Source organism: Epinephelus fuscoguttatus, linkage group LG18 (genome assembly GCF_011397635.1).
Source record: "Epinephelus fuscoguttatus linkage group LG18, E.fuscoguttatus.final_Chr_v1".
Classification (NCBI taxonomy): Eukaryota; Metazoa; Chordata; class Actinopteri; order Perciformes; family Serranidae; genus Epinephelus; species Epinephelus fuscoguttatus.
The window spans coordinates 3,386,931-3,406,632 of NC_064769.1; the positions used below are offsets into that span (position 1 = coordinate 3,386,931).

Here is a 19,702-nt window from a genome sequence, read left to right on the forward strand (position 1 = left end):
GCTAAAAAATTGAATGACATTGTTTTTGGGTAGGTTTACCCCCCTCTAGCCTCTTTAGAGTAGAAGCTACGGGAGGCTATAAAGGCAAACAGTGCCACCTACTTGAACTAAATCAAGGGAAAGAACTACGAGCTGTGCTTTCTTCCATCTCAGGAGGACTTTACTAGCTGTTCCACAGCAACATGCCTTCAAAAAATGTTTGGAAGGATAGGTTCACATTAGGCTTGGGCAGTATCTAAATTTTCATTACTTCATGCCTTCCTAAAATTTCACTGGGGTATGCAGTATATGATGGTATTGTGCGAGGCACTATGCCAATTTTGGATATTGTAATATGGTGTTGTTTTCTTTTTCTAGTGTTAAAGGCTGCATTACAGTACAGTGACAAAATTTTCTGAACCTACCACACTGTTCAAGCTGTTCCATTATTCTTACCTACTTAGGTCCCAATCACACACAAAGTGTTTTAGCAGCTAGAGGCAGCTCTTTAGGGGTTCAAGCCGAAAGGGTTGAAACCCTTTTGTGTTTGTGCTGTTGTATTACTATTGTTATTGTTATTATTATTATTCAGAATTTTTTTTCGCAAATTCCCGTGAGATGGTACATCATAGAGACATGAAATTTTCACCAATGATTGGAAGTTGTGTGCAAATGGTGCTCAGAATATGAAAATGCCAATAGGCCAGATGGGGGCGCTATAATTAAAGGGACATTGTGTATCGTTTTCAGTTGTTTATTGGCAAAAATTGATGTCTGCATTCATAAATATGTCATCATTGGTGTTTTATTACCTTCACCAATAATCTGACTTATGTTCATAAAAGGAGAATTTTGATTTTGTTTGCACATTGGGCGGGTAAGTCGTTTGGGGGGTTCCATAACGTTCCGCAATCTTGAGAATACATCCACCAGCAAGGGACATATAGCACTACCAGGGAATAGCCCCGCCTTCGGCGTTTTCGTTGAGAGCCAGGCCAGCGCTTTGTGTCTGAGAAGCCAAAAGAGAGGAGCAAGAGGTGCTTCTTTACTACCCCGGCAAATTTGAAAGCCTGCACTACTGCAGCATAACAAGTCCCACTCTTTGAGCATAATGCAGGATCATGCATACGCAGCATCACGGGAGACAGAATCCTCGTCGCCAAGAAAGCACAAAAGGGAATCAAAAAGGCAACGTGACCAGTGAATTCAAAAAACGAGGGTCAACATCGGGGTAGCCTTTCCCAGGTGGAAGGAAGGAGAAAGGTTTTAAAAGGGATGCTGTGATTGGCCTGCTGGCCTACCTGTCATTTTTTTCCCCAACAGGCAGGCCAGGCCAATGCAATCACAGGCCAATGCCGCTGTCAGCGGTGCAGTGATGCCAGGAGAGGGATGAGGTGTGTGAGGTTGAGCCACTTGTTAGCTGTCAAAAGACAAGACGTTATTGGTTTGTTTTGATTTACACCTGCACCAACAGTCCTACGTTGTAAACACAGCCAGCATGGTGAGGAGGGGGTGTGTCAACTCCCGTCGTGTGTGTCTGTGTAGGAGCCTGAATGAATACTCCATGAAGTATCGGATGACATGGTTTCATTAATCTTATCATAGCTTTGTGGTACACAGCGGCTGTCGTAGTTGCAATACGCGTTTGGAAAAGTGAGGCGCTAGAGTGCGCTATCCGTTTGAATATAATATACAATTTCAACGTTAGATGGGAGAAATTCCTACACACTGTGGCTTTAAGGTCAGGGAAAATTTGGATTTGAAAGGCCACTGCCCTCGCACTGTATATTAGATTGACTTTAAATTTGAAACACATCATCAAGTGAAGGGGTTCCAACAGCCTAAAGACCCCTAAAGGTCCGCCCACTAGATTGTCCGCCATATTGTATTTTCTGAAAAACACCATTTTTACATCTCCTCCTAAGGCGTAGGTCTGTTTTGCACCAAACGTTCTGTCGATCATCATGGGATGGAGCTTTACGAAAGTCGTCAGAGACTTTTTGATCAATCAATCAATCAATCAATTTTATTTATAACGCCCAATATCACATATCACAATTTGCCTCACAGGGCTTTACAGCATACGACATCTCTCTGTCCTTTGGACCCTCACAGCGGATAAGGAAAAACTCCCCCCCCAAAAAAAAACCTTTAACGGGGGAAAAAAACAGTAGAAACCTCAGGAAGAGCAACTGAGGAGGGATCCCTCTTCCAGGACGGACAGACGTGCAATAGATATCGTACATCTTGATATGTCATTGCGTTTTGGTGATACTGACCAATGAACTTTAGAGGGGGCGTGGCTCAGCACATAAATGGATTTTACTCCTTAACCGTTGTTAAGTATTAACAAAGTTAAGTATTAAGTATTAATAGTATAAATAAGTATTTGAATCACATTGTAAGAGCTTGATTGAAATCAACCCATAGGGGGCGCTACACATGCAAAAAGTTGATATCTCATTATCAGCCAGAGATATTTGCAGGGCTTGAAGCAAGAAAAAATCCTGTGCCTGAATTTTTTTTTTTAGATGGCATGAAGGGGAGGGGGGTGCCTTCTGCGCTAGGGGAGTCCGGGGGCATGCCCCCCCCAGGAAGAAAATTTTAAACATTTGACGTCTAAATGAATTAATCTTGTGCACTTTGAGAATATCAATCAAGTATTACATCAAGAAGCTAGAATAACAATTTCAAGGTTTTTAATGATGAAATATGAACAGTTCACCAAAAAAGGAAAATTTGTTTATCAGCTCCTACAAAATGGTTGGGGCTACGCAATTTTAGGCAATTCTGAGCAACAAGAGGCAGAATAGTAACACAACAAGAGCGTTTGCATTAAAATGTACATTATACATCGGTTGAGGCTTGAACTCACAACCTCGCATCTTCTATGTGAGTGAGCTAATTAGCAAGAGACAACTCACAACTCACAACTTCACAAGTTATCTCTCACTTATCTCTACCCCCCCCACCCCCCCGCGCGAGCCTCTGCAGGCGCTCCACTCTGCTCAGCGGCCTGTGTGGACAGTCAGATAGGTTAACATGGGCGCCGATTGAAAACTGCCTCCGCTTCGGTTCCACGTCGGGTGTGTCCGTGGCGTGACTGAATGAGAGACTGTGAAAACTTAAGGCCCGCGATGGGCGGTCACAAAGCAACCTATAGCAAATTCAGAAGTCCGTCACTTTTTTACATAGTTTTAAGAATATGCAAAATCAATTAACATCAATATCTCCAAAAGTCTTCATCTAAACACAACCACCATTGCCACAAACACTCTTTGGATACTAGGTGTCACATGTTTCAAATGGTGTTCAGATCAGTTTAACGGTTTGCTCACAGTGATATTTATTATCTTGTTGTAATTTGTACTGTATGCACAACATTTTTTTCATATAATTTTCAACCAAATGTCACCAAAATATTTGACAATATACCTGAAATCAGTAGAATGATGTGAGATTATTTTCAAAATTTTATCACCAACGCTTTAATTGTTATTGATATCTCTTTGCTTTTTGAAAATATTCACCAATGAACTTTAAAGGGGGCATGGCTAAGCAAATGACTCCACAACGTTGGGACCAATCATCACAAACCTTGGAAGCAATGTCTTAAGAGGTTCCAGGCACATATCCTGAAAGTTTCATTCAAATTGACCAGAAGGGGGCACCACAAATACAAAAAATGGGCATGCAATAACACAAATCAGACTAAAAATCAGAAATTGATTGTTCAATCATGACAAAACTTGCAGGCTATGTTAAATAATGATGATGAAACACATGTATTCTTCTAGAATCGGTCAATAGGGGGCACCACAAGTTCTAAATAAGTGCAATGGCCTTTCACAAAATTTGGCCAAAAATCAATGTGGGTTTTTCTAAACATCACTTGGTGGACTTTTTTTAATTAAGCCATTAATGCATGTCCCCAAAATGTTTTCCAGTTGACCAATAGGAAGCGACAGTGCTGCCAAAGAAGAGCGTGGCCCAATAAAGATTTGGATATTAATGAATGAGCATCTGTCTGCCAAAAAACGTGTTGGTAATCTTTAATGCAGGTGTCCTGAACTGTCAAAGTTCTTTATTCTACTCAGCTCTAAAGATCTAAATTTCCATACTGGCTTGAACCCTGGTATTGCCGCTTGCGGCTATATTTGTAATAGTAATTGCCTTGTGCTTACTGTTTTTGTGTTGCTACACGCCTCCCCTTTCTGCGCTCTAGGCGCCTGGTATTTTAGGCGGAGCACTTTGAACTCCGCGAGTTGAAAAACCTTTAACTCAGAGCAGACACATGTCACATATCATGTCCGCTTTTTTACCATTGTCCAGTGGAATGATTTGAGAGGCAGGCCTTCTGTGGTCACAACAAGTTAACAGCTGGTAAACAATGGAGAAGAAATAGGAGGTAACAGCTGCTGGATACGTACCAAGAGCTACACAACTTTACAAACTGCAGTCACCACCATCTCAACAGAAAACAGCAGGTGTGGAAGCATGTAAGTGCAGCCTTTGTAACGGCCATCATGGAGGTGAAGCTCCTGGACCAACTGGTGATACTACCTGTGATCCACCCTCTTTTTTAGGGTCTCGTGTACCCACATCTCTGTTTCCCTGTGCCCAACAAACTATTTGCTGACAGCCTCTAACCCTCAACCAGAGCTACAGCAAGTACCCTCTGCCTATCGATTTTAGGAACTAGATACTAATTAATGTAAAATAAATAAAATAAAAACAAAAAAAATGGTATATTGATTACACAGGAAGGTTAGGGTAAGGAGGTGATGGGGTGGTTGCATGACAACAATAAAAAGGTGCAGCAAGCAATTTTTTTCTTTTTACTAATGACATTCAATTAAAAAACAAAAATGCAGTGCAGTGCTCCTTGTGTTTTGAACCCTGCAAAACTCTTACTGTGTGATCAGAGCCTTAAACATCCATCAAGACAAGATTTTAAGATACAAAACATATCCCTCAATCTTTTTTTCATTGTAAAACTACATGATTTTCTAGGTTCATATTTTTTGTGGTATTTTAAACAAGTTCAATTAAATGATTTAAAAATGTAGAAGTGATTTATCATCGCCCTGTGTGAATCTGTAAAGACAGTGTTTAAGAAAAACAAAAAAAGGACTTTGCTTGATGAAGGATACAAATTGATTTTTTTTTTTGTGCATGTGTGTGTGTCACTACCTGCAGAGGCATCCGCAGCAGCTGTGGAACCTGAAATTCCTGCATATTGTTGAACCTGAGTCGACTGAAGAGGTGAAAGCATATCCCTGATTGGCATCGCCCAGCTCTGTGGATGGGTCACACATGATTCAAACTTTATATCAGGGGATAAAAACTGATATTAACAGCAGAGGCTTTTTACATTCCATGACAATCATAAAATATCAGGTGAACTGTAAGATTTAACATTTTTTGAGATGATTATAAAGTCAGAAGATGGACAACGTTAATGCTACCTTCCCTTCCTTTGCAGAGCACTGGCTTTCGAGATCCAAACTCTCTTTAACATGGATACACGACTGAGGGTATCAAAGGACTTCTACAAAAGGAAACAGATTTAAGACTTAATTACTAATCACATGTGTGAAATTCTACCTATCTTTTGGCTTCATGGTAATCTTGTATTGTAAATACAACTCTTTAATAGTAACTCTACCTCTTTGACCTTTCCTGAATCAATGACAAAGACCACATCGTTGATGGTGATGCTTGTCTCAGCAATGTTGGTTGAAAGAATCTGAAAGTCAAAAAAAATGACCAAACCATACTGAAGGGTAAAAAGTAGGGTATAGTGGCTGAAATGTGCCACTCAGTTTCATGAAAGTTGATAAGGCCTGATATTGACAAATAGGACAGTTAAGCAGTTAGGGGGGTGTCAAAATGCTGTTGGTGTCTGCTTCCCTTGAATAACAAAAAATATCTCTGAGTGTCATCATCAGACTCACTATCTTCCGGACACCAGGTGGAGAGGGCTTCATGGCTTTCTTCTGATCCAGAGTCTGCATGTCTGAATGTAGAGTGAACACCTGGTATCTGAGAGAACAAACCTCTGTCAGAGACACACTTCACAAAGTGCTGCTGCGCTTCACTATGCTCAACACAATCAACTGACCAGATGGTACAAACAACAAAAATAAGGCCCATGTTATAAAAAAAAAAAAAAAAAAATCTCAAGAATGCCTTGAGGTAATTTCTTTAAATTTGGCACAAACATCCACTTGTATTGAAGAACGAACTGATTCATATTTGGTGGTCACAATTCAAAACGTCACTGTGACCTCACAAAACATGTTTTTTGGCCATAACTCAAAAAATCATTGCTAATTATTAAAATTTTTACACAAATACAGTACAGGCCAAAAGTTTGGACACACCTTCTCATTCAATGCGTTTTCTTTATTTTCATGACTATTTACATTGTAGATTCTCACTGAAGGCATCAAAACTATGAATGAACACATGTGGAGTTATGTACTTAACAAAAAAAGGTGAAATAACTGAAAACATGTTTTATATTCTAGTTTCTTCAAAATAGCCACCCTTTGCTCTGATTACTGCTTTGCACACTCTTGGCATTCTCTCCATGAGCTTCAAGAGGTAGTCACCTGAAATGGTTTTCCAACAGTCTTGAAGGAGTTCCCAGAAGTGTTTAGCACTTGTTGGCCCCTTTGCCTTCACTCTGCGGTCCAGCTCACCCCAAACCATCTCCATTGGGTTCAGGTCCGGTGACTGTGGAGGCCAGGTCATCTGCCGCAGCACTCCATCACTCTCCTTCTTGGTCAAATAGCCCTTACACAGCCTGGAGGTGTGTTTGGGGTCATTGTCCTGTTGAAAAATAAATGATCGTCCAACTAACGCAAACCGGATGGGATGGCATGTCGCTGCAGGATGCTGTGGTAGCCATGCTGGTTCAGTGTGCCTTCAATTTTGAATAAATCCCCAACAGTGTCACCAGCAAAACACCCCACACCATCACACCTCCTCCTCCATGCTTCACAGTGGGAACCAGGCATGTGGACTCCATCCGTTCAACTTTTCTGCGACTCACAAAGACACGGCGGTTGGAACCAAAGATCTCAAATTTGGACTCATCAGACCAAAGCACAGATTTCCACTGGTCTAATGTCCATTCCTTGTGTTTCTTGGCCCAAACAAATCTCTTCTGCTTGTTGCCTCTCCTTAGCAGTGGTTTCCTAGCAGCTATTTGACCATGAAGGCCTGATTCGCGCAGTCTCCTCTTAACAGTTGTTCTAGAGATGGGTCTGCTGCTAGAACTCTGTGTGGCATTCATCTGGTCTCTGATCTGAGCTGCTGTTAACTTGCGATTTCTGAGGCTGGTCACCCGGATGAACTTGAGACCAACTCTTGGTCTTCCTTTCCTGGGTCGGTCCTCATGTGTGCCAGTTTCGTTGTAGCGCTTGATGGTTTTTGCGACTCCACTTGGGGACACATTTAAAGTTTTTGCAATTTTCCGGACTGACTGACCTTCATTTCTTAAAGTAATGATGGCCACTCGTTTTTCTTTAGTTAGCTGATTGGTTCTTGCCATAATATGAATTTTAACAGTTGTCCAATAGGGCTGTCGGCTGTGTATTAACCTGACTTCTGCACAACACAACTGATGGTCCCAACCCCATTGATAAAGCAAGAAATTCCACTAATTAACCCTGATAAGGCACACCTGTGAAGTGGAAACCATTTCAGGTGACTACCTCTTGAAGCTCATGGAGAGAATGCCAAGAGTGTGCAAAGCAGTAATCAGAGCAAAGGGTGGCTATTTTGAAGAAACTAGAATATAAAACATGTTTTCAGTTATTTCACCTTTTTTTGTTAAGTACATAACTCCACATGTGTTCATTCATAGTTTTGATGCCTTCAGTGAGAATCTACAATGTAAATAGTCATGAAAATAAAGAGAACGCATTGAATGAGAAGGTGTGTCCAAACTTTTGGCCTGTACTGTATATAATTGTATAAAATGAATCCATGACCTTTTCTATCCAAAGGGTCCAAGGTCAGCTTCGCTGTGACGTTAAAAAGTTCTGTCTACTGTCATGGCTCCTAGGGGTGTAACACTACACATATTCGTATTGAACCGTTTGGTGCAAGGCTTTTGGTTCGGTACGCATTACGAATTGAATGATACCTTTAACTATACTATTACATTTGGAAATCTACAGCTTAAATTGTTCAATATAATGTTCTCAACAAGGCAGCCCACAGGACGGAAAAGGCATCATGCTGTCTGCCCTTCCCACCTCAAAACCAGGACATTTTACTCCACTGAGACACAGTGGGAGGCAGCTACATTAAGCTATAGTAAACCCATTACCAGACCAGAACTAGAAGATCCCCTTGATAACCTACAGATCTGATGTTTGGAGCCACTTTGGTTTGACTGTGAATGATGAGGGTGATGGAGGGAAAGAGTGGTGGATAAAAACACACTGCGCCAAAGAACAAGCCACCACACAGCTACAGACTCTCCTTAGCAGCTAACCCAGTAACATACACAACCCCAGAGCAAAAGTACGAACTGCTGCACAGAGAAAAGACTGTCGTCAGCAGCCAACATTAGGATAAAGCACACATCGACAGCAGCAAGCAGGGTAGCCGGTTTGGCAAGAAAGACTTTAAGGTCTGTTAGTGATGGCTGTTTAGCTTGTGTTTATATGATTGTGGCATTTAACAGAGATGTTTATTCATGTATTTATCGACTGACAGAGCTCAGAGAGCTCGTTGGATGTAGCAAACTCACCACTGACACACAGTGGGTGACAGAAACTACACTGACACTATGAGTTCTAATATTGGTAGTACAGTAACTTAGTATTTATAGAGTAGAACACAGAAATGCTGAAAAACTGTTCAACGGTCTAATAGTACTACACAGTTCATAGTCTTTTCACATATTTTCATCACACAGTAATTCCTGCAAACACAAAAACCCAAAAGCCCAGATTGTTAGTTTTCATACATTTAAAACTTTAAAAATAAACAAAATTTCTCTGACATTCCTACTTTTTCTCTGTACTGAAAACTTATCGAACTGTGAATTATGTGATCCGTTAAACCCCTAATGGCTACATGAGTGTGGACAACCATTAATGTAAAGTATAACTGCAACTGGACTGGTTTGCAGAGGCATAAAAGTCCATTCTCACTGAGGGCGACTATCCGCACGAATTATTCTCGTGGAAAAATATAAAAGTTGATTTCATGGGTTCTTATGGACGTTTGCACACCGGGGCGGAACTTCAGTGCGGTGAAAAAAATTTCCACCAAGACTTTGACCGCCCGTGGAATTCGCCGGCAGAACTACACAACTGGGCCAATAAAATTGTTTGTTTATAGTCACGCAGACCCGGGAGAGTCCAAAATTCAGCCAGGCAGGACAGTATGGGAGAAAGGTTGATAAACCTTGTTTCACAGCACCCCGTCCTTTTTGATAAAAGACGGGATGATTTTATGAACAATGAATTAAAGGACAACGTCTGGCAGTCCATTGTCCAGCTTGGTGGCTGCGGTGAGAGTGGTAAGTGCAAAAGAAAGTTGATGTTGACATTTGTTAAACGTTAGCTTGCTAGCTTGCTGCTGCTGCTGCTGCTGCTGCTGCTACTCTCGTCCATGCTCACCCACACCCGCACACTGCGCGGAATTGGAACACAACAACGCGAAATTCCGCACCGGGTCCGTACCGCGCCCGTGTGTATGGTTTAAACGCGGAAAAGCACTGCGCAAATATTCCGCAAATCCGTCCCCCATTTCCGCATCACGGCATTGAGAATGAACCTTAAAACTCAAGGTGGTAATTCTAATTTTACTATACATTTTAAGAATGTAGGTATTATAGGAATTATAGGTATTGCATGATTTTCAAATGCCTTTCATTCTTCTTATGTGCAGTACATGTTTCACCTCTCAGAGAGGGTGGAGAATCTCTTATCGTCATACAGGATGCGGTCCCTGAGTGCCACTATCTCGTCGTATCCAGGAAGGAAAATCAGGACAGCACCTGAAGACAAACGGATAAAAGCTCACATTCTAGTAATCCTGAAATATCTTCTAGAGTCCATGAAATCTGGTTGTGATTAGTAGTCCTGTTGACAAGGCAACAGGATAACTTGGTAGTGTGAATCTTGTGTTATTCAATAAGCACATATGTTGTTAAAATCTAGTACAATGGCTCACCATCAGTGGTGGTGGAGCAGATGTTGTGCAGCACATCCATGATGAGGTCCAGGTCCACACGGTCATCATCAAAGCTGTGGTGGTACAGTTTGAGCAGCTCCTGTTCCTCAGTGCTCAGCTCTGCACTGCCACATTGCACCAGAGTGGACTCTTCCAGGCTGCTCACCTCTCCCAGGGGACTGCACAGAAACAGGAAAGTATGTGTGAGCTGACCAGGAGTCCAATGAGTTTATCAGTTTATAAATCTCCTAAAACAGCATTTAAAGGTGGAGTCTGTGATTCTGAACCAATACACTTTTTGTCAAATTCAGCAACTATATTCTCTTCACAGTCTGCTAGCTGTCTCTAATGTTCAAACACAACCCTGGCTCTGTAAATGGGAAACAAATAAAGTGGCTCAGACCAAGCCACAAAACACTGCTGTAGCCATAGCAACAGGGAGTGTTCATGCTTGTGCACAAGACAGGGACTGTGGGAAAAGAGAAAGGCAGTTGGAGTGGGAGGAATGGTAAATCCGGCAGAATATGCTGAGGTGTATTTGTGCATTATGGACAGTGCATTATCAAGGGGGAGAGATGGCTGAGAAAAAGCCACAGAGGAAAAGGTCAGACAAACAAAAAAAAAAAGGAAGGGACATGATCAGGCTAGGGCAAACAGCCACTTTAACGTCGGTGAGGTTTCTCAATGGGGGAGAGACCTCTGAGAGCTAAAAGACATGAAGATGGAGGCTGCTCTGTTTCTGCTAGAAAGGTGGGTAACATTAGTTTTGCTGTTTCACAGGACTCATACCTGAAGGTCAGCTGCGAGTATCGCTTTCTGGAGCTGGTATGCTGGCTCTGGGAAACCATCTCATCCTCTTTGCATATTAGCTTTGCAACAGCAACTGTAGGGACATATGCTAATGCTAATCCTACCTAACGTTAGGTAATGTTATATAACTTGCTGTGCTATCCACTCTGTTTGCAAAGGATTTTATTGCCACAAGGACCTAAAAACACAACTTTACTAGTGCAGTGGGTGCAGTGCCCCATGAAAGTTGGAGATTCAAATCATCATTCAGAGACCCCTCGGCTGACTGGGATTCCTCTAAGTTGAGCAGTTTTTTTGAGCGCTCTCTTTCACGCTGCTTCTTGGTACAACAGCTGTGGACATAAGAGGCAGTTGCCCGGAGGAAGAGAGGCTTTGCCCGGTCAGGGATAACATTATCCTCTGCCTTCTACAGCTCACAGCAAATGACACAGTCTCTGGCTTCTGTTTTATATCTTGTGTTGGCAAAAAATGTTTTGCGCACATTTCTGATCCGTCATTAGCACTGTTAAGCTTGTTAGTATATCACATGAATGTCACTGTCACACTGAACATGCTGAACCCTGTTCAAACATTAAAACTTTATATGGGAAAAAAAATTCATTGTCCAGTATTTGTATTGAACAGCTGAATCTGAGTCAGGCACAGCCCTGTTAGTAACACTGCCTCTCTTTCACAAAAAGAACAAACCAATAACTCCTTTTCTCTTTTTTGATAATGGTTAGTTTAGTAGTGCATATAAAGGTCAACATTACACTCACATTGATGACTGGAGTAGATCCATAGCTTCTGTCTGCTGGAAGTGTTTGGCAAAGTCTAAGGCTGTCCTGAAAGGAAAATAATCAGATGTCACTCACATATGCCCAACAGCTTAAAGGATGTTAAAACAAAACAAAACAAAGTAGAAAGTGGCTTAAGAAGTAGAAAATGTAATGGCTTGAGTGTTAACTTTGCAGTTCCTGCAGCTACATCATTGGTTTGTATCGTGAAGCCGCCTGGACACGTGAAAATACCTACCTGTAAAAGCCTGTAAAAATACATATCTCCTCCATTTTTAATAGACAAGAAAAGGAAAACTACCAAAAATGGAAGAGAATCACTGTAGATAGCAGAGACTTTAACATAGCGGCCTAACATCAGCCTGGTAACATAACATGGTGGATGTCCTACCACCCATTGGAGGCCTTCATGTTGATGTCTGCCCCCATGTTGAGCAGCTGCTCCATCTGAGTGAGGAACCCTCGACCTGCTGCCACCATCAGAGGCGTGGCCCCTGTCTCACTGTGCCTGTAGTCCACTAGGGAAAAGAATACAAAGTATGACAATACAGCTAGTGCCTTCATAATACCTTACATCCATTCATGTTCTATACCCATGTTTCATGTTCAGGATAGCACAGGGCCACCACTAAAATTCAAACTGTCGGAAGAAAAGTTCAACATCTTGGGAAATGCCCTTTTTTGCAGAGTAAGATGTTTTTTGCTGAGCGTTAGGCAAGAGGATCGAGACCACTATTTTGTGTGTATAGTAGTGCTGGGCGGTATATAGTTTTTTTTACAATATATCAATATATTTTCAAGCAAGATATAGTTTTAGACAATACCTTTTATATCGAAATAGTGTTCATCTCTCCTCTCTCATACTCTCCACACAGCTCCGCCCCACTCACTCACTCACTCACTCACTCACTCACTCACTCACTCACTCACTCAGATTCTCTATCAATACTAAGAGAGACACAGAGCTGCTCCTCTGTTTAATCTGTCTCTTAATTAGTCTACAGTGTCTTTACGTTGCACAAGCTACTACGCTAAATCAGTCTGTGAGATGAATGAAGTTACCGTAGTAACACCTGTACAATACTGTGGGCCTTTTCCTCTTTCAAGCTATAGTGCATAACTTCTACAGGTCCGTAAATGTCCGTTTCACCCAAGCCAGTACTAGAGGAGATGACACAATGCTGATTAAGCCGATCGGCTCCTCTAACATCTTGCGGTATTTTTCAATATACAGTACAGGCCAAAAGTTTGGACACACCTTCTCATTCAATGCGTTTTCTTTATTTTCATGACTATTTACATTGTAGATTCTCACTGAAGGCATCAAAACTATGAATGAACACATGTGGAGTTATGTACTTAACAAAAAAAGGTGAAATAACTGAAAACATGTTTTATATTCTAGTTTCTTCAAAATAGCCACCCTTTGCTCTGATTACTGCTTTGCACACTCTTGGCATTCTCTCCATGAGCTTCAAGAGGTAGTCACCTGAAATGGTTTTCCAACAGTCTTGAAGGAGTTCCCAGAGGTGTTTAGCACTTGTTGGCCCCTTTGCCTTCACTCTGCGGTCCAGCTCACCCCAAACCATCTCCATTGGGTTCAGGTCCGGTGACTGTGGAGGCCAGGTCATCTGCCGCAGCACGCCATCACTCTCCTTCTTGGTCAAATAGCCCTTACACAGCCTGGAGGTGTGTTTGGGGTCATTGTCCTGTTGAAAAATAAATGATCGTCCAACTAAACGCAAACTGGATGGGATGGCATGTCACTGCAGGATGCTGTGGTAGCCATGCTGGTTCAATATGCCTTCAATTTTGAATAAATCCCCAACAGTGTCACCAGCAAAACACCCCCACACCATCACACCTCCTCCTCCATGCTTCACAGTGGGAACCAGGCATGTGGAATCCATCCGTTCACCTTTTCTGCGTCTCACAAAGACACGGCGGTTGGAACCAAAGATCTCAAATTTGGACTCATCAGACCAAAGCACAGATTTCCACTGGTCTAATGTCCATTCCTTGTGTTTCTTGGCCCAAACAAATCTCTTCTGCTTGTTGCCTCTCCTTAGCAGTGGTTTCCTAGCAGCTATTTGACCATGAAGGCTTGATTCGCGCAGTCTCCTCTTAACAGTTGTTCTAGAGATGGGTCTGCTGCTAGAACTCTGTGTGGCATTCATCTGGTCTCTGATCTGAGCTGCTGTTAACTTGCGATTTCTGAGGCTGGTGACTCGGATGAACTTATCCTTAGAAGCAGAGGTGACTCTTGGTCTTCCTTTCCTGGGTCGGTCCTCATGTGTGCCAGTTTCGTTGTAGCGCTTGATGGTTTTTGCGACTCCACTTGGGGACACATTTAAAGTTTTTGCAATTTTCCGGACTGACTGACCTTCATTTCTTAAAATAATGATGGCCACTCGTTTTTCTTTAGTTAGCTGATTGGTTCTTGCCATAATATGAATTTTAACAGTTGTCCAATAGGGCTGTCGGCTGTGTATTAACCTGACTTCTGCACAACACAACTGATGGTCCCAACCCCATTGATAAAGCAAGAAATTCCACTAATTAACCCTGATAAGGCACACCTGTGAAGTGGAAACCATTTCAGGTGACTACCTCTTGAAGCTCATTGAGAGAATGTCAAGAGTGTGCAAAGCAGTAATCAGAGCAAAGGGTGGCTATTTTGAAGAAACTAGAATATAAAACATGTTTTCAGTTATTTCACCTTTTTTTGTTAAGTACATAACTCCACATGTGTTCATTCATAGTTTTGATGCCTTCAGTGAGAATCTACAATGTAAATAGTCATGAAAATAAAGAAAACGCATTGAATGAGAAGGTGTGTCCAAACTTTTGGCCTGTACTGTATATCATTTTTGGAATGCGTGTAGACTGGCGACATTCCCACGCTGGCACACAGGAAATACTTCCTCACAACATGAAGGGAGGGGGAGGAAGAGCGGAGAGTGTCATAGCAAGAGGTAGAGCGCAGGTAGAAAGAGAAAGCAACATGGCGGAGAAGCGGCCGAGACACGGTTCAGAAGTGGATCCTACCACAAAGGCAACTGTTACTCTGTGTACACGGTGTGTGGAGAGTGTTACTCTGTGTACATGGAAGTGCTGCCGGCTTATTAGTTGTAATAAGGCATTATCCGCTGGGAGGCGACAGAATTTACGCACTATGGCTTTAACTTTTAGCCATGTCCAGTCAAGCGCTGATTTGTGTTTCTGTTATCAGTTTAGACGCCCGGTGCCACGCCGAGCTTCACACCCACTCCTTCTCCAGAGTAGGTCCAAAAGTAGCTTATAACTGAATCTCTGTGGTCAAGGCGCCACATATTTTGACTGTTGATGTGCATGTGTTATGGGAACTATAAAGATAGCAGGGCTAGAGGACTTGCTAGGCACTCACTGACTGACTGTTCATGCGGTTGTATGTTTGAGGGTCTCCATTCATGAATGCTTATTAAAACTCTAGAAAGATAGCCGACATGGGAAGACTTTTTCTCTAAACTGTTCATTAAATAGAAGTTTTGCCACCACAGGAGTTTAGTTTCTCTGCTACGTCCTGTTTTTACTCAAGTTGCTGCTCAAAAACTCAACATTTCCTTATTTTGCTGCTTCACAATAAAAGTTTACACATAACAAAATAACAGAGGACTTTTATTTTTAAGACTCAATAGGAATTAAAATATGTTTATTACGGAATTAGCAAAACTATATTAGCCGCTTTTCTTCAATTAAAACAAGTGTAAAAATATGGGAGGAAGGAAGAGTAAAAGCAGAAACAGCCACAGTGCAAATAGCTCACCTCCCACAGGTAAACTTCTTTTACCTGCCCTGCTGTGGAAAAACACATGCAGCAAAAATAACATGGGACTTCAGCCGAAGATCAGCTAGCAACTGAATATGTAGCCCACTTTGTAGAAAATACCAGGATATATATCCTGTATCGCCATTCAGCCTGAAAATACTGGGATATGAATTTTTGTCCATATCGCCCAGCCCTAGTGTATAGCCCCATTCCCACCTAGCAGTCAGGTACAGTTTTCCACTGCAGTCTGTTGACTGGTCAACAGAGGATGGTCACTCTCGATCAGAGCTGAGTGGCGGCTGGTTTAGAGTCTTACATAACCATTGTTCATACCATGGCAAGTCTTACGTATATTAGTTAACTATAAAATGAAATGATGAAATGAAAGACTCATGACGTGGGCTCTTCACCAGCGTCATGAAGGACACAGCAGCACATCGAGCAACAAATAATGACTTCAGCTCTTGGCTTTCTACTGTGGACAGGTCAGGACTTCCCTGTAAGTTCAAGGCCTGGACATATCAACATGGGATCCTGCCTCGACTCCTCTGGCCACTGCTGATCTATGAAACTCTGATTACCACTGTGGAGAGCTTCGAAAGCAAGATAAACAGCTTCCAGCTCAGGTGACTGGGCCTGTCCTGGAGTCTCAGCAGCATTGCCCTTTATGGGCATAGCACCAAGCTGCAGCTTCCATTCAGCAGTCTGATGGAAAAGCTCAAGGTCACCAGAGCCAGGGAAGTCCTGCTCTACCAAGACTCCTCTGATACCAAGGTCTCTTCTGCGAGTGTAGAGGTGAGAACAGGAAGAAAGTGGCGTGCTGAGGAGGTAGTCAGCCAAGTTAAGGCAAGGCAGTGGCCAGGGGAAAGGAGAGGCGAAAGCTAATTCAGGAGGAAGTGCGTGCAAAAGTGGAAGAAGTTCGCTTCAGCAGAATAGTGGGCATGGGCAAGCAGGGGGCCTGGGCCAAGTGGGAGCATACTGGATCCATCAACACACCTTTAATTTCAATATGGCAACTTTGACTATTTCATTAAGTTTTATTGTCTCTCTTGGATGACAAACACTTTTAGTAATGGACCAAGGGTCTGGGTAGCATGTCTGAAGGGTCACTTACCGGAAGTGTTTGGTGAAAACAGGGCTTATGGAAAACACAAAGCTTGAGCCAGAAGATGGTTAGACTATCTTATCTTAAAAGCTGAAAGCAGGGAGAAACAGACAGCTCTGTCCAGAATTCATAAATACACATAATACCTCAACTAGATGTGGTTTTATGGGCAGTTATGCACTATCAGCAGTTATGGGTGGGCCACGTGGATAAAATACTCTATCGCTATGTGTGTATTCTTATCTTCCAACATCTATATAGTATATCACAATGTAGAAATTCAGCTAATGTATAATAAAACAGATGGAACCGTCTAATCCCATAAATTATATCCCTGATAAATAAAGGTCCATCATCAAATTGATGAAAGAAATCCCAGATTTCTTCAATAGCCCCTTTTCCACCCCATAAAAACCCACCAAAATCCACTAATGTCTGGCTTTTTAATGTAGTGGGAAAAGTTTTAATTGGCATTCACACCAGGTCAAATGGCTCTGCAGTAATCGCAGGTATTAATTGGCTCCGTCTCCAATCAGCATTGATGGAAACACAACACCTTGGTAAGCACATTAATCTTAGCTCCTTTACTGGAAAGGCAATGATGCGCCACCAAAAAATACATCTCTGCCCAAGCAGCACGATAATCGATCCACACTGCACCGAGTTTGAGACAGACTGAATAAGTTAGAGGTATATAAAAAGAAGTAACCACTGTATGCTGAGTCCAACAAGTACAGTGCTGTGGAAAACAATTTCCTCTTGGGGACAATAAAACCTAACTAACCTAACCTAACATTTTCACTGCCTCTATACTCATCTCTTCTGATTAATGACCTGGTCTGATGTCGAACGTGACACACCAAAAAAAAAAAAAAAAACTAAACACACATAGAGCGTGGCAGGGCTCTGAGGTCCTCTAACCAACTCTTGTTGGAAGAGCCCAGGTCTAAATACAAACACTGGGGTGACCGAGCTTTTTCTGTTGCCGCACCCAGGCTCTGGAATAAACTCCCCACTGACATAAGTCTTGCCTCTGTCCTGAGCCTCTTCAAATCTAAACTTAAAACTTATTTATTTAGGATGGCTTTTAATACTCAGTAATGTGGTGACACTCCTAATTTATTTTATTTTATTGTTTTATCCTTTTATTTGTTGTTTTTTTATTCATGAATCTGTTGTGTTTTTAATTGTTTTTTTAATCTCTTGTGAAGCACTTTGATTCACCTGTGGTCATTGTAAAGTGCTATATAAATAAAGTAGATGACATGACATGACATACAGAAAGGCATACTCATCTGCTGCAGAGCTGTATACACAACTCTAGTCTACTGGCAATGGGAAAGGAATCTATAGTCTATTTGTAGTGGCTTTACCTTTATTTAAAATAGCCGTGTACAAATGCTACTCATGGTGCAAAAGGAGCGTATTACATCATCCGCTGGAATTTTTATTTCATCACGTACAAGATTATTACCATTCTAGTATTGTTGAAATGCAAAATTTCGAAGTTATAAAATGAATGATTCCAGAAAGGTGAGTAATCCCCAGTCCAGACCAAAGATTCTCAGCAAGACGAGTTGAAACAGGCAACTCCTTGGAATGTGCCGTTCTGCAACATTCTAAAAAAATGTGCTGGTTCTAATTTCTGTGGCTGAATATAATTTGTAGCTTCTTAAAATATGAATGAGGCTAGTGATAGTGAGATACTGGCTCGCATTTGTAGTGATGATGAAATGACAAAAAGCAGAAACAAAACGAGCATCAGATGGACTGTATTCATAATCAATACATCATAATAATATAAATAATCAGCGGCAATTAATCAGTCAGTGAGAATGTGTGTATGTGTATGTGGGGGTGGGGGGGCTTAGCACATACAGTAAGCAGCATCAGCGACCCACCGTCCGACACCAGCACACCATGAGGATGGGAACAAAGGGCTAGGCGGGGATGGAGCACCTGCCACAGCAAGCGAACACGCTGTCTGTGGTCATTTTGACTTGACCAGCTGACTTCAACACAAACCGATCGGCTGTTGAAACAAATGACGTGCTTAATGTTCTAAAACCAGCCGTCTGTGATTTGACCAGCTGAGTTGCAGGTGACTCCATCAGCCGGCTTGAGTCGAGCTCAGACGAGCCAGTTCACACTGCTGCAACTTTCCTCTGTAACATTCTAAAACAGTTTTGGCTTTGTCACGAATCTTTGGTCTGAACTGGGCTTAGGAGCAGAGATAAGCTCTGAGAGTCATACCGTTAACACCTTCATAGAGGATGAGGTTGAAGAGCTGAATGAAAGCAACCTGGTCTTCACTGAGGAAAACACTGGAAATGCTTGAGTCCATCTCCTTCCGCAGCCATGGCTCCAGATGTTCTGTATCATTCTCATTCTGTGACACAAAATCGTATACTAACTCAACCTGGTGCAAAGCAGGTTTCGCACAACACACACACATTCAACAGTACTTTTTAAACAGATATTCCACGCTACTGCTGTAAAATCTGCCTTTTTTTTAACACTGAATCAAACAACACTAGCATAATCCTGCCCAAATGTCTGATTTAAGCAGCACTCTGGAAGCAAAACAGGCATGGCATCCAAGCTAGCACTTGGTGATGATATTTAAGATGTAAAGATGTAAAGTGATATTTAAAATGTCTAACCATCTTAGAATTTTAAGTTGTGTGGACATTCACAACATGACATTTTGCCCACGTTGGGTTTTGTTCTTCATATGTTATGACTAAATTTCATTATTCTACATCAAGATTTTTGATGACATGTTGGTTACTTAAGAACACAACTTAAAACCAACAAAATATCAACATCATCTGTCATCAGTATTTTATGTCAAATTGACATTGGCATTAGACACTAAAATTTGGTAACCTGACATCACAACCTAAATTCAACTTAATATTAACATCTAACAATGTTGGTGACCAGCAGGGATGTAACACAACAGTGTCAGTGTCTTGTGTCATTTTACACAAATTTCCCACTGATATAAATAGGAGAAAT

The 19,702-nt window shown here is 41.8% G+C and overlaps 1 protein-coding gene across 7 annotated transcripts in view; it reads right to left on the reverse strand.

The window, feature by feature from the left end:
* The window catches only part of LOC125905785 (3'-5' RNA helicase YTHDC2), a 199,226-nt gene that overhangs the window by 106,785 nt on the left and 72,739 nt on the right, over positions 1-19,702 (reverse strand). For all 7 annotated transcript variants that reach the window (XM_049603986.1, XM_049603985.1, XM_049603983.1 and 4 more), the window contains exons 11-19: positions 18,935-19,070; positions 12,160-12,286; positions 11,751-11,816; positions 10,183-10,361; positions 9,910-10,006; positions 5,937-6,024; positions 5,648-5,728; positions 5,448-5,530; positions 5,173-5,278 (exon numbers count right to left, since the gene is read on the reverse strand). In XM_049603986.1, the coding sequence (XP_049459943.1) occupies positions 5,173-5,278; positions 5,448-5,530; positions 5,648-5,728; positions 5,937-6,024; positions 9,910-10,006; positions 10,183-10,361; positions 11,751-11,816; positions 12,160-12,286; positions 18,935-19,070 (963 nt within the window). The remainder of the gene's footprint in view (positions 1-5,172; positions 5,279-5,447; positions 5,531-5,647; positions 5,729-5,936; positions 6,025-9,909; positions 10,007-10,182; positions 10,362-11,750; positions 11,817-12,159; positions 12,287-18,934; positions 19,071-19,702) is intronic.